Below are 14625 nucleotides of genomic sequence, written 5' to 3'. Positions count from 1 at the left end.
AAGAGACAGTTCCCCTGCATACCACCTTCTGCCACGTGAGGCCATTCTCCTTCTCTCTCTTTCCTTAGCAATTGCAGCCCACAGCCTGTCCAGTCCACCTTGGCACCCTCACTCTTCACTTGTTCCTAAGAGCAACTTCGCAGGAGAAGAGAACAAAATGAAAGTCTTTTTTGGCAAAAGCTTGTAAGGGGAATCTGATGAGCAGTCAGACAGCCTCTCAAGGTTATTATCATGAGTCAATGAGCTCATGATAACAGCTGCTGTGGATGAGCTGTTAACAGAATACCAGTTCTTGCATCCCCCCCCAAAAAAAAGTAAAAAAGTAAAAAGCCTTCTACTATCCCATCTCTTTTACTGTTTGTTTTTGTCAGAGTCAAAGAAAATGACAATCACTCACAACTCAGAACTGAATAAGAAAATCAACTGCTGCCTCAGCCAACGCACTGGGGCGTGCAGTTGTCAAACTCTTGCAAATTTTGTGGTAAATCTCCGTGATTTCTAAAGCAGCCTGGAATATTTTCCTCTCATTAAGAAGAGAAACCTCCCTCTTAACTCATTGTAACACCTGCACGACGGGATGAAGCAGACAAAAGAGAATCGGCTCTGCCGTTGCTCCCTGCTAACCCACCGCATGGGAACGCCGGACCGCAGCACGGGGTGGCGCAGACATCCGACGAAGCAACGCAACAGGGAGAAGGTGTGAAAGGGACCCAGGCCAGAAGCTATGGTCAGAAGACGATGTTAAAGAGGAGCCTGTGGCAGGACCAGCCTGCAGGTCGGTGATTAGCTTGCTGCACAAGGGCTGTTTGGGGACGCAGGAGCACGAGGCACYGCTGCGAGCACAGGGAAGAGGCTGGGGAGCAGCAACCACCGCGCAGGCCTGTTCGGGGCCGATGGAGAGCCAGAGCGCGGCCTGCGGCGGGGTGCCGAAACCCCGGCAGGACCTGGCTCGGTCAAGGGCGCCCTGCGAGGCCGCGACGCCCCGTCRGCGCCCCTCAGGGCGCCCCGCGCTCGCGCTGCGCGCTCCCCGCTATTCCCGTAGCGCAGCTACGCACRCCACGCCTGCGCCCCTCCCAGAGATACGTACACCGCGTAGCGCCCGGCTCGATTCGCGAAGCGGCCGTACGTCAGCCGCGGGCCCGAGAGGGCGGGGCGCTACGGAGACGGCGTAAGGCGGCCTGCGCCGCTCGCTTCCCTCCCGCCGCGCTCCTCGGACGTGGCGGGGGAGGGGCTGGCGCGGAGCGGCGCCGCCGCGATGTGGCAGAAGTCGGTGTGCGTGGGGCTGCTGGCCCTGGCCGTGGGCTACCTCTGCCTGCTGGGCCCCGAGCTGCCCCAATCGGCGCTGCAGCACCTCTCCGCCTCGCTGCTGGGCGGGCTGCGCCGCGCCCGCTCCCTCGAGGGCCGCATGGTGGCCGCCTGGCAAGCGGCCATCGTGCGCCCCGCGCGGCGCTGGGCGCGCGTGGCCGTCGGGTACGTGACGGGGGGGGGGAGGCGCGAGCGCCCCTGGCGGCGGGGGGGGGCGGGGGGGCGAGGCCGCCCCGCGCGGGAGAGACGCACCCGCCCCGCGCGGGAGAGACGCGCCCGCCCCGCGGGGACGCGCCCGCTCGGCCTCCGCTGAGGGGAGCTGGCGGTCGGCGAGGCCGCCTCGGCGGTTTCGCACCGAGCGGCTCCTGCGGTGACTCGGAGCAGGCGCCGCCCGGGGAGCGCGGCCCGGCGGTTCGGGAGCCCTTGGCGCGGTGGGGAAGGGAGCGCGGCCCTCGGTGAGCCAAGGCAGAGAAGGTGGCGTTAGCGAGGGAAGGCAAGAAGAGAGGGCAGGGACGGGAGGAAGGAGCACTGAAAACGCGCGCGTGTGCGTGGGGAAGTCCAAAGCCTTTCTCTCCGTAAGTTGGAAAGAGGGTGAAGGAAAAGTTTGGGAATATCACGTTGATCTCCCATGCCGGTCTGCAGTCTGACCACTAGCACTGCAGTTACACACACTGCTTGATCCCTTCCCTTTTGAAGGCAAGGGCACAACAGAATAACTTGATTTTCACTAGAAGATCCAACCTTCAAGGGCTGGAAAAAAGTTGCTGGGCCTTAATGGCTGCGTAGCTGATGGGCTGCGAGCTGGAGTCCGTCTCGCTCTTGTGCTGCGGCTGATGCAGGCTTTCTCCCCTGCATCGCTGTCTGCGACAAACAGGTTTTTCAGTGCCTCATTTGCTCTTCTCTTTTGCCTTGCCTTCACTGGAAAAGAGCCAGTTATCTATCCCCAGTTTATTTCCTGCTTTCTTCCTGGCTTTAAAGAGACTAAATACAGATATCCACCGAACACCCAGGGCCTCAAAGTTCATCAGCAGAAGCAGTTCATTAGTGCTATATCCCTGCTGTTCAGGGAGTATATTAAAAGCATGAAGTATGTTAGCAGAGAAGTGGCAGGGAGGGAAAAGAAAGACAGTTGGAAGATGATTAGAGGTGTCTCACTTGAGGGAATTGTGACCTGGGTTTATGTCATCTTGCATTTTTAATGTTGCATTAAAATATAAGATTGTTCATGTTTTTCCTGCAATTAAATTGAAGCTGAAATGCTGTTCAGCCCTATTGTGTCTTTATTTTTTTTTCCTTTGCTGTGCAAGGGAATATCTCTCTCCTTAGTGCATGAGGTGATGCATGATGCAGAGGATTCCTGATAGAATATGAGCTGCATTACCCTTTGCACTGAAAACTCTCCTTCATTTTGTATCGTGCAGCCTTCATGTGCTGTGGCCCGAATTGTGCGAGAAAGGGCTCTGAGAAGGAGGGATGTGCCTGTCCCTTCCAGTGTTTAAGTAGGTAAAGGCTGCAGGTGTTTGGAGTGTCAAAGCTGGAGGTCCTGCCAAGGTGGTGGGGAGAGTTTGGCTCCCTGTCACAGAAGCATAGGACAGAAGAACATAACTGATAGTTGAAAACAATTCCAAAAGATGTCCAGGTTGTGACTGGGCTAGTCTCAGTAAAAGTTTGGTTTATATCAGTATCTGTCTGTAAGCAAGGAGTGGAAACAAGGACAAGCGATAWAAACATTCCCTACAATACACCAGCAGGGAATGCAGAACTTTCCTGGGGGCTTGCTTCCAGCCCAGAAGTTYTTGTGTGCTCTGTTCTGAATTAGACTCAGTCTGTTTATAAGAAAGTTAGAAGAAATGGGGACTGGAAGATTTGAGCTGCAGCTTAGGCTTCATGTAAAGTCTGGATTTGCTGAAATGGCTCTTGTAGCTTCCTAATATTCAGAGCTTTTCTGTTTTTTGCACTGTTTGAGAGAAGAAGGCCTGCTGTTTCTAGAAACTTGGGATGATACTTTTGAAAGTGTGGTTTTCAAATGTTTTGGCTGAAAAATTGGGCTCCTTACCTCTCATAAACAGCAGCCGCCTGCTTGGGGAGTGTTGGGTCTTTGTGTGTGCGCGCTTGTTCTTGGTTTTGTTAACAGTAGTTGAAACTCTAGAGGCTGAATTGAAAAAAAAACTTTCAGTTTTGTTTTCAGCAGTTCTGAATTGCTTGTAGGCTACAAGTACATCAAAAATTCCTTATTTTAAGAGTAAGGGAAAAAATCTTGGTAACTTTGTATTCATAAAGATAATGTTCTAACCCTTGTTAGCATAGAAAACCAGTGTTCTCAGTGCTAACAATAAATAAGTATTCCTCTGTTCCTTGCTGGAAAGCAGTAAGGAGGAGGGAGAGCTTTTATTAAGAGAAGCTCGAGCTCAGTCCTCTTATTTCTCTGGCTGTTACTGTTGCTGTTTCTCTGCCACTGGTTTAATTTTCCTGTTATTTCTATTGTGCCTGTTTTTTTTTTGAGCAAGCACAAGAGAAAGAAATGAAGCGCGCAGTGTAACACAACATATGCARCTACCTTTGGATACAAGTAGCTTGCTCTGCTTTCTTGTTCTAATTTYGGTAGAATTTTACATCTACATCCCTTCCCTGCAATGCTGGTGCTGAGTAAACCTGTTAAGAGGTGAACACTTCAGTAGAGAATTTCAGGAAATTCAAATTCCTTTTCAGGAAATTCAGATTCCTTCCCCCCCTCCCCCCGGCTTTTCTTTTGCCTTTTTTTTCCCCCTCTTTTTTTTTCTTTTCTTGCTTATCAGGAGGGCTGCATAGAACTTGACAGCAATCCTTATAGTCGGGGAAGTGATGTCACTGTATTATCTTGCAAGTGCACTAATATACACATGATTTTCCCAGTATTCATTATCTTTCTCTCTTTCAGAGTCAACGCCTGCRTAGATGTTGTTCTGTCTGGTGTGAAGCTGTTAGAGGCACTTGGTCTTGATCCTGGGGATGGGAAAAATCATGCTGTCTTGAACTCCAGACAGGACCTGAAGGAAGCATTCGCTTACTTCATGCAGAAAGGGGCAGCTGCTGAGCGCTTCTTCAGTGATGCAGAGTCTTTCCACCACATAGCACAGACAGCTTCAGAGTATCCTGATGCACAGGTATGTTTTCCAACTGAAGATAAGGTTTGACAAGTAGTTTCTTATATTCTGCATCTTTGGTGACTCTTAGTCTCCTTCTAGGGAGACTGCAAATGATTTGGGAGGACAAAACCTATGCTGTTGCTCGAGCGTGTTAATGACTTCCCACAGARCTCTCTGCAGCTACCCCAAACAGTAGAGTTTTGAACACTCTGTCCTTTGCTTGTTTTCCTAAAATTGAAATGCGTGTATTTGGCTCTGGCAATCCAAAATGCCTCCGTAAGAATACTACTGAAGATATTTTTGAAGATACTGAAGACRTTATACCTATATAACCAGGCTAGATGAGCCTGATGCCACTCTACCTTATCACGAGGTAGGCAGAAAGGAAATACATTCAAGAATGAGGAGCTGTAAACACTCCWATAAAATTTGGCTCATAATGCAGGATTTGAGTTCCCTCTAGAAGTAGGGGTGATGAGAAGCAATTAATAATCTCTCTGAAGCCTCCTTCTCCAAAAGCAAAGTTCTATTGCTCTAATTTACATTGGGTGTTCTGAAGTACTGGCTTGATATCTACTTGGTAGTTGGCTAATTTCTACAAGCTGCTTAATGCTACTTTATATGCAGTTTGGCAGCTGCTTTTGATAATCAGGAAGAGCTCCTTTTATTAGTCAAAATTTTCCTGTGTTGCCTTGTTTCTCACYGTATTTGCTACATTGCCTTTCTGCAATCATTTGATTATTAACTGTAATCTTCTATATCCTATTTTCTGTCACTCCTCAATGTAGTCACATAAATCTTTTTGATTAGTTAATTTCCACATTCTTTTCTCAGCCACTTGAGCACCTCTGATCCTCATGATGACCTATATTTCTGAGTTTTGGAGCTCATGTAGGAGTTTTCTTACCTGAAAGTTTGAACTTTCTCACCTGAAGAAACTCTCAAGGTTCTGCTTACTTTATGTGAGCACAGGTAGTAGGTTTAACACTGATCTGAAACTGGATGAAATATTGTTACAGTTTAAATCATTGCCTGTCAGTCTTGCAAATAAAAATAAGTTCCAAATTGCTGAAAATATGTTACCTAGAAGTATGGGCTGTTTATATTGTGAATTAATGGACTTGTACAGGGTTGCAAGTTACCTGAAGGCAAATAATTACATTTTAAGAAAAATAAGACAAACTGAAATTATTGAAAACAGATCCTACAGAATTGTAAAATTATTTTGCCTTCAGCACCAGCAAACTTCATTAACTTCTCTGATGCTAGAACTTCTTCTTAACTGCTAAAATCTTGGGCCTATACGGAGCACTAAGCATGTATAAAGCTATCCAAAAAAAGCAAAGGAATTCCCRTATCTGCCTGATCTGTTTTACAGCTTTATGTAGGAGGAAACGCTGCTCTTATTGGTCAGAAGCTTGCAGCAAATCCAGACCTGAAGGTAAGTGTTCAAGAAACGACATACTCTTCACTTGTCTTTAATAAGATTGCGGAGATTTTGCAGTCCAATCCATTTTTCAGGGTATGGTAGAACAACGCAGTTGAACCAGTCAAATGGTTCAGTGCTTCTGAAGGGCAGTTTGATGCCTTTCTTTGTGGCACARCTAGGGCTTGTTGTAATTTCTAGAGACCATGATTCACTCCCAAAATAGTAGGGKTTTTTTTTCTTGTTAATCTAGCCTTGTAAGAAGACAATCAGTTTTATCTTCTGAGTTTAGTGAGACCTGAACTGGCTCAYGAAAGGGTTGGATGAGTGCCAGAGTTGACTGTAACTGTAAGGGAACATGGGGCCAGAAAAGGAGGTTGATACAGACTGCCTCTTTCAGTGACAGGCAGTCATTACATCTCAGCCAACCCTGTCAAGCGCAGTACTTCATGGGGTTTCATGGTTAGCAGAAGCCTCTGGCGGTCTCTAGTTCAAACTCTTGCTCAGAACAAGACCATCACTAACACTAAATTTGAGCTCAGGCAGTCAGCAAAGGGCAATCCAGGATTATTGCTAGCTGCCTGTTTGACCTCATCTGTTGCGATGGTGCTGGTATGTSGTCTGACTGAAAACTATTTTTTGGACAGGCTCGTTTTCAGTTGGATCAGATTCCTGTTCTTATACGCCGCAGGGCTGCGCGCGTGCAAATGCCCCACTAGAAGGTGGCAAGAATATGTGGGAAGAGGGCAGTCTGCCCCATTGTGGACAGCTGTACCTGGCTATGTCATCTCATACTTCAACAACAGGAGTTGTAGTCGCAATAGCTGGACTGGCACAACTGCTAGTTCTTTTGCCTCAAACTCAAAAGCCATAGTTGATTTGTTTCTTTTTTAATTGTCTAGGCAATGGTATCTTGTGTATGCTCCCACAGAGGTACTGGCTTCTATATTCTGTCTAATAAACCAAATATTTACCAAATTAAGATACCAAATATTTATGGTATCTTAATTTTTTGTTCTTAGTTTAGTAAAACTTRGTTCCTGTTTTCAGGTGGTTGTGTGGAGGCCACTTTGTTTGAAACAGTTTGGTGTAGGATCCTCCATCCTTCAGTATGGTTGTAAGACTGAATGGAACTTGGTTCTAATCCTGCGATGGCTTAAATCAGGGTTTCCCCACAATGTGTAACCAGTAATACATTTTCCAGTATGAGACTATATCTTACACATCAGCTGCTGCTGGCAAGAGATGAACAAATCTGGGACCAATCAATAAAATGACTTTCCACAAAATAGAATAGCTATTTAGATGCACCAAAATGCTGGGGGGACATCTGAGGAGATATAGCCTTGATTTGTTTGTTTGTTTATTTGCTTTTGTTGTTTTCTAGATCCTTCTTTGTGGCCCAGTTGGCCCTAAACTTCATGAACTACTTGATGACAATGTAGTTGTGCCACCTGAATCTATGCAGGAAAGAGATGAATTCCATCTTATCTTGGAGTATCAAGCAGGTACCTTGCCAAAGGCTGAATGTTAAATGGGAACCCTGAATATCAATAAGATATTTGTGGTTTTAAAGTTTTTTTTTCTGAACTTCCTCTGAATCAGTTAATTCCAGAAGTACTGTATAAGTTAATAATATAAGCAGCTGCCACTGGGCTAGTCTGATAATTCTATGTACATTGTAGGTRAACAGACATTTTCAGCTCTTCTGAAACATTTTTTCCCCCCTTTGTAATACAGTTACTATATATGCTGAATCATGCTGCTCCATTGCCATCCCTTTGGTTCTTTCTTCTTGTATGCTATAACCTATAGGAGCCCAGTGGACTTTTCACTGCGCTGTGGTAGATTTCATTAGAATGAAGTACATATCCTAAGCAGGCCAGATGGTATAATTCTAAAGCTATATCAACATTAAAATGATCTACTAGTGCTCTCTGTAAACAGAGGTACTGTTTAACTGCATGCTGATGAAATTCAGGGTTACCCCTAATCTAATGGCTGTAATAAGTGTGCGTGAGTTTTTCTTGCTGTTTTTTAACCTGAATCACTTCACAGATCCTGTTTCAAAACAGTTTCAGAAATAGTTATATTGGTGTGACGGAAGAGGGAGTATTTGGCAAGGAGGGAAGGCAAGAACCACATTAACTTTTCCTGCCGCAAAACTGACATGGAGCAGCACCCTGCGTCCACTTAGGACTCCTGGCCAGGGCTAATTTATTACAACTGAGAAGTGCTGTTACACAGTAGCAAGTGTAAAATACACTAAACTTATTCTTCTGGCTCCTGATAGTATCCTCATTGGAAGATACGCTAACATATGATGTTGCCTTTTCTCAGCATCTCTGTTCATGTGAGAAATGTCTTCTTAATGAAGCCATCTTGTAAGAAGCAGTTACACTGGGAATCTTTCTCCTGGACAGAACTCTCTCTGTCAGATTTTGGGTTTTTTTTYCCCCCTTGTCTTAAGAGGAGGCAGTGCTGTTGCTTTTGATGTGTTTTAATGGATTTTCCACAAACACTGGTCATATTCTCTACAGTATAACCAATATACAGTCTGAGAGCTGAGTGAACAAGCATGCAAGCAGGTTCTCAGGTGGAGGTTGTCCACAGTAACCTCAAAAATGCTTGTGTTTCAACAGTTTCTGTTCAAAAATATTTCATCTATAAARTTATAAGTAGAAAAAAAATGCTTGCATCATGCTATATCACTTTTCTACATTTTCTACCTCTCCAAGGCTGCCCTTGTCATCTCTATTTATTTATTCCTTTACGTTTCTTTTTGCCCATTTAGCATAATGGGCACAGGGAATTGTTTGCTCTCTGACTATAGATGCTTGTATGGATGGGGAGAGCTGGCGAGGGCTGACCAGCTGGACTGTGACTTGTGTAATTTGTATCCTCTTTAGGCTCGCTGTTGCTGCTCTGTTTTCTTATGGCTCAGATTCCGGGAGGTGGAGCCCATGAAACAGTTTTTGTTTGTGATCTTATCCAGGAATAAAGCAGAGTTTGCACACTGAGCACTGATCCAACCCTATTCTGCAGATCATTCTTGGGAGCTGCGCAGTCAGGAATAGTAAGAGCCGCAAGTGTTGTTAGGGTATATTTTCATTATACAGTGTGAGTCAAACTATTAGGCCGTTCCCAAAAAGGGAAGGTCTCCTCTCTCTTCATACATTTTGCATGCTACAGCTGCCTGCCTTGAGCTGGCTGTGATGCTTACCTAATTACATAGCAAACTAACACAACTGATTAAAGCAGCAGAAAGCTAAGCTGGCAAACCCAAACAAATACGGAATTTACCTTATCAGACAAGCATCTAAGCAAGAGAGAGGGAGCAAATGAAGAGAATGAATGGGAAAGGATATTAAAAAGAGAAAGACCTCTCTCATTGCTGGTAGTAGGTAGCTGTTAATTTGGCACAGTCATGTTGTGAAACCATGGCTTCAGATTCCAGCGGGCTATCCCAAAGTAATCTCTAGATATGTGATTCGATTTGCTTCTTGCACAAAGTTGATTTCTTATCCTTTGTTGCACCCTAGGGGAAGAGTGGGGACAAGTGAAAGCACCCAGTGCGAACCGCTTTATCTTTTCTCATGATGTATCAAATGGCGCCTTAAATATGTTGGAAGTGTTTGTGTCTAGCTTGGATGAATTTCAGCCAGATCTTGTGGTGCTCTCAGGACTTCATATGATGGAGGGCCAGAGCAAGGAGATGCGACAGAGACGACTTATGGAGGTAAGAAACTTAACTTCCATTCCAACAAACGCTTTGAAGGAGATTTTTGGTTTCCTAGTTTTGAACTTGTCTTCAAGGCKATGTCTTCAGATCTCCCACATAGCTATAGCATGCTAAAAGAACATGACCTGTAGGACTAATGTTTCTTGGGTTCACTGGGTTGCCYAGGGGGAAAAAGAAGTTATGCTCTGGTTGTGTGGTTGAGATAGATCTACCTAGTTATTGGAGCTTATCCAGTGGCTGAATTGCACTTTTTTTATCCTAAATACTAAGACGATCAAGGCTGTAATCAAGACTTTTTTTTTTTCTAAGCCTCGTCTACATTAGATAATACAAGAGGGAATCTCCTTATCTGAGCCCAAATGAGCTACGCTGAGTTTTTCTTGATTTACAGATCTTTGGCTATCTTTCAGCTGAGTGCTGTTCTTGATTCAATGAGGTTTGTGAGATCTCCGATTTAATCTAGTAGAAAAATGCTGAGTTGAGTGCAGATTAGGATTAGATGTAGTTTTCCTGCTCTGGGATTCTGAAGGCTGCTGGTTGTTTTTACTTCTYTCTCCTAGCAGTACATCTGGGCACTTGTCAGAAATGTCATATAGAATCCAGATTAAATCCAGATATCGGAAAATTAAACAATGTGCATCTCTGGGCCAAAACCTCTTTGTCCATTTTGTTTATTAAAAAACATGTGTGAAGTTTTATATCGTTTTTTTTTCTCTATGCAGGCTGTGGCCTCCCTATCTGATATCCCTACTGACATTCCCATACACCTGGAATTGGCTAGTATGACTGATGAGGATCTTATGAGCAACATTATGCATCAGGTAATCAAAACAATAGGACATGCTCTTTTATCAGTTATTTTTTCTTCAGCATCGCAGTGTACAACTGGTAGATGATTATATACATGAAAACTTAGAATTAGGCCTGTCCTGTTGGAGAGAAATGAAGAACATGYGTTTAATGCCTACTGTTGCTTTCTGAACACTTAAGATTTCCTATACTAAGGTTATCAGAGTCTCCTCTGCAACAAAGGAGAGCTGTAATGGCTTCTGCCTTAGTAGAGGGCAGATCATTTTCTTTAGCTTAGAGAAGAGATTTCTTTGAAAACAGTATTAGTGGGAAGTTCCAGTTACAATGTATCATAAAATTTGATGGCCCTAAGGCAGCTGATCATCAGGCCATTTTCAGCAAGGAGTGAGGACTTTTGCAAATTTGGAAGTATTCAGCTGCTGTATTCAGTAGACTTACCATACAGATACAGGTGCAACCTATTTTTCTGAAATGAATAAAGATTTTTGGCAATCATAAAGGAGAAGCAGACCCAGGAGAACACTCTCAGCTTCACAGAGACAAGTATCCTCAGCTGGTCAAATTTTTGTGCAGATTTTTCCTGCAGATCCTGATGGTCCTTTGTTTAACTTGCCACAACTCTGAGCTGTGTTAGGAGCGTTTCARTGTAGCTCTGATGTTCTTTTACTGGTTAATGTCAAAGTGCGTGTCTAGAAAATTAATTATTACACAAAATGAGCATACACACTTGGCATTCAACATTTTCCTGCCTAAGTAATTCTTGTACACATTGTACCTGCATCCTACCAGGAAACTGGGTGCTCCCTTCTACTGAGTATATTGGTGATAGAGCCCTGGAGTCGCACTGATTCTATGTGCGAAGGAAAAACTGTTGTTGCTGTGTTTTTGTTAGCAGGTCTTTCCCCTGGTGAACTCTATTGGGCTGAATGAGCAGGAGCTGCTGTTCCTCACACAGTCTGCTTCTGGTCCCCATGCCTCCCTTGCTTCCTGGAATGGAGTTCCTGATGTGGGTGTAGTCAGTGACATCCTCTTCTGGATCCTGAAGGAGCACGGGAGAACCACAGACAGGGTCTCTGATCTCACACGGATCCACTTCCACACCCTGGCTTACCATATCCTTGTTACAGTGGATGGGTACTGGGGCAACCAGATTGCTGCTGTGGCTGCTGGAGCTAGAGCAGCAGGGATGCAGGCCTGTGCAACAGAGACCATTGATACCAGCAAAGTCTTTCTTAAAGCTCCTCTGGAGTTTGTGACCTCCAAGACAGAGGCACCCTCCAAAATATCTTTAAACCCGGATGAGCCAATAGTGCGCTGGCACAGAGAAGGCATCTCATTCCACTTCACGCCTGTTTTGGTGTGTAAAGAYCCTGTCCGGACCGTGGGACTTGGGGATGCTATTTCAGCTGAAGGACTACTATATTCAGAAGTATATCTTCAGTAGAAGACTAAGACCCAACTTTTTCTCCAATACTGTATGGTGTCTGAGGAATCAYGGTGTTCTCATTAGGACTTCCGCCAGTGGTGGTATAGGAATAGAATTAGAATTAGGGTGTGTACACTTTTCTGGATATAACTGAAAAAGAGCCAAAGAATAATTCCAGGTATAAGCTGTCAGATACATTCCAGTCACTTGGCAGTGACTTGAACATTTCACATTTAAGTGCAGAGGTTTTAGTATTTTAAAGCAAAGACYGGCTTTTCTCTGTCTTAAGCATGTGGAGCGGGAAATGAGTATCCAGATCCCTGTTTGGAGTAGGTTTGCTGTTCGTAACYGTGAATCAGTCTTGTCTTAGTGCTTGAAAGTATAGCAGCCAGGAGAATTTCCTGCTTATGAATCCCAGGGAGACCACAGCCGTTCTCGGCCCTTTCTTGCTTCTGATAAAGTAAAAATAAAAGGCTCTTGCATTGTCTCCTCACAGCACATTGCTACAGGGCAAGAGCAAACCTTCTGCTTGCTTGGTGTGATGATGAAATCTCTTACTGACAAAATTACCTCTCARCCTCAGTGCCCCCAGCACTGGAGGGAGCCAGAGATCCTGAAATGTGATGCACACCATACCTACTCCTTAAATGCACAGAGAAAACCTGACTCAAGACTGCAGTGGTTGTTTTGGGTAGCTCTCTGGTTGTCTCTGTTATTTATGGTATTCAACTGAGCCCTAGTAGCCTGTACTTAGATTTGGGGTAAATAAAAGTGAAGATAATCAGGGCTTATATTTGGGGGAACAGCTTTATTTGCTTGTTGGGATAATCCCCAAACTTTCCTGTGCAAGTTATACACTAAATACCAAGAGTTTCAGCCAATGGGGCTCACAGTTTGCTTCCTTTCCTAATAGCAGGTGCTTATATCTGATCTCGCTCATCTTACAAAAAAACCTATTAGATGCTGGAGCCTAAGATTTTGTTTGAGAATTGTTGTGGCAATTTTTTTCAGTTTCCCTGCGTCCCATTCAGAAGGGTTATTAGGCACAGTCCCTCTGGGGACTAAAATGCTGTGATGGCACCTTCCAGGTAAGATTGGAGTGCATCTCTTCTTTTTATTTTGGATGAAGTCACTGATAATAGTTTCTTTGCTCAGGACAGCCTTTGAAATGGAAAAAGAAATTAGAACTTGTGTGTCTYATCACCAAATGATGCCTAGTATCTTGGCATAGCTAGTTTAGAAATCTTGTTAAATACTTTGTTTTTATTTTTTCCCTCTTGATAGTAGCACCCTATATCAATTGCACAGGATATTTTGCATGAGATCGATAACAGGATCTTGTGTTGTCCGTGTCTCCTGCCAGGAACTTTAATGTATTTGCATAGCTATCATACGTATTTTTCGGTATAACTAAATTAAATGTAATCAGTGTAWCTATGCAAGCCAGGACTGTACTAGAATTTGTTTGAAGTCACTTATCTGAATGGGAGGAGTGATATGGAGTCAGTATCACTTTGGCTGGAGTGAGCAGTTTTACAGTACTGATGTCACATTGCTGTCAGTGATGTTTCCCTGTTGGAAAAAGCCATTGCAAAAACTCTGTAAGGATAAAAATTGACAGCTATAGTAACCTGTACTGACTTATACACTGGCAGACAGTGTTCTGTGTTATTTAACAACTTCTCCTTCCCCTCTGAGGAGAGTCTGTTTTGTAGTACTGGAGAGAGCCAGTCAGCACTATGCTTTTCTCTAGCTTAGACCACCCTGATCGTTCCGTGGGTCTTGGCATTTGTCTCCATGAGGAATCGTCTCAACACTGGAAGTCTTTCTATCCAGAACTTATTTTTGATAAATTGTAGCATGGGACTTGGAGATCTGTTTTAGTCTTTCTGAAGAAAAAAATTATATATATATATAAAAAAAAATATGCTTTGTAYCATCTAAAAGGTTTGAGACCATTAGCAGGGTTATTTTGCAATCTTTGATCATAACCTTCTGATACAACACCTCTTGAGCTACCAAAGGCCATGCATCCAACCAGCTGGAGAATTAATTCTCTGCTTATGATGAGTCCCACTTTCTTGACATCAGGCCGAGCTGTGCGGCTTCCTGAGCTGGAAACCAAACAAAGCTAAATACACACAAGCTGTTATGAGCAATAGTCCAGCCTGCTGAGATGCTAGGCTTGTTGGACTATTGTTGCCTTAGGGCCATCTAAAATCATGTAAGTGCACTAACAGAACCTGTCCAAGAATAAGTTATGCTTGCTCTTAGCAGGAGTGTTGCAGGGTGGGTCTCTTTTTTTTTTTTGGGGGGGGGGGAGGTGCTATTTCAAATAATTGCTGCAAGTATGAAATTAATTTATTGCTGAGAGTTCATCTGGGCCTAACAACTAAACTCACCTAAATTATTACAAACTCCTTTTCTGTTGCACCTGTTCTTTCTCCCTGGGCAGTGTTTCTCTTTTGGCCGTTGGTGAGCGTGCTGTGAACGCCTGGCAGCAAGAGTCGCTTCTCGAGCGAACGTAGCTTGTGATGGCTGGGCAGCTGCTGCATCTRCGTATCTGCTTTGATCAGGCATCTCACTGCCACGTTGCCTGCTCACCAAATTCACTTAGCAAGGATGGTTTTTAACAAGTGTGACCCGTTAATCAGATATGCAGCTGGTATCCCTGATTAAGTTTTGAAACAATCTATATGATAATAAAACCTAACTGAATGGCAGCAGCCCTTCTGCAGTCGTACTTCACGTGCTGTGAACCTGACGCGTTCAGCTTCCTTCTGCCTTCCAA

General features: G+C 44.3%; 1 protein-coding gene across 2 annotated transcripts; it reads left to right on the top strand.

Moving 5' to 3' along the window:
* The first annotated feature begins 1151 nt into the window (after positions 1-1151).
* On the top strand, positions 1152-13762 carry ADPGK (ADP dependent glucokinase). Of its 2 annotated transcripts, none has more exons than XM_085300738.1 (7): positions 1152-1470; positions 4223-4448; positions 5809-5871; positions 7244-7364; positions 9399-9595; positions 10321-10419; positions 11304-13762. In XM_085300738.1, the coding sequence occupies exons 1-7, from the start codon at positions 1256-1258 to the stop codon at positions 11850-11852; spliced, it is 1470 nt and encodes a 489-aa protein (XP_085156864.1). In that variant the 5' UTR covers positions 1152-1255; the 3' UTR covers positions 11853-13762. The 2 variants fall into 2 exon arrangements, with proteins under 2 accessions (XP_085156864.1, XP_085156863.1); XM_085300737.1 differs by having other exon boundaries at positions 11301-13762.
* The last annotated feature ends 863 nt before the right edge of the window (positions 13763-14625 follow it).

The sequence above is a fragment of the Rhea americana genome, unplaced genomic scaffold (genome assembly GCF_003343005.1).
Source record: "Rhea americana isolate MKP2758 unplaced genomic scaffold, rheAme1 scaffold_168, whole genome shotgun sequence".
Taxonomy (NCBI): Eukaryota; Metazoa; Chordata; class Aves; order Rheiformes; family Rheidae; genus Rhea; species Rhea americana.
The sequence above is the reverse complement of the archived record's forward strand: the minus strand, read 5'-3'. Positions and strand labels throughout refer to the sequence as shown.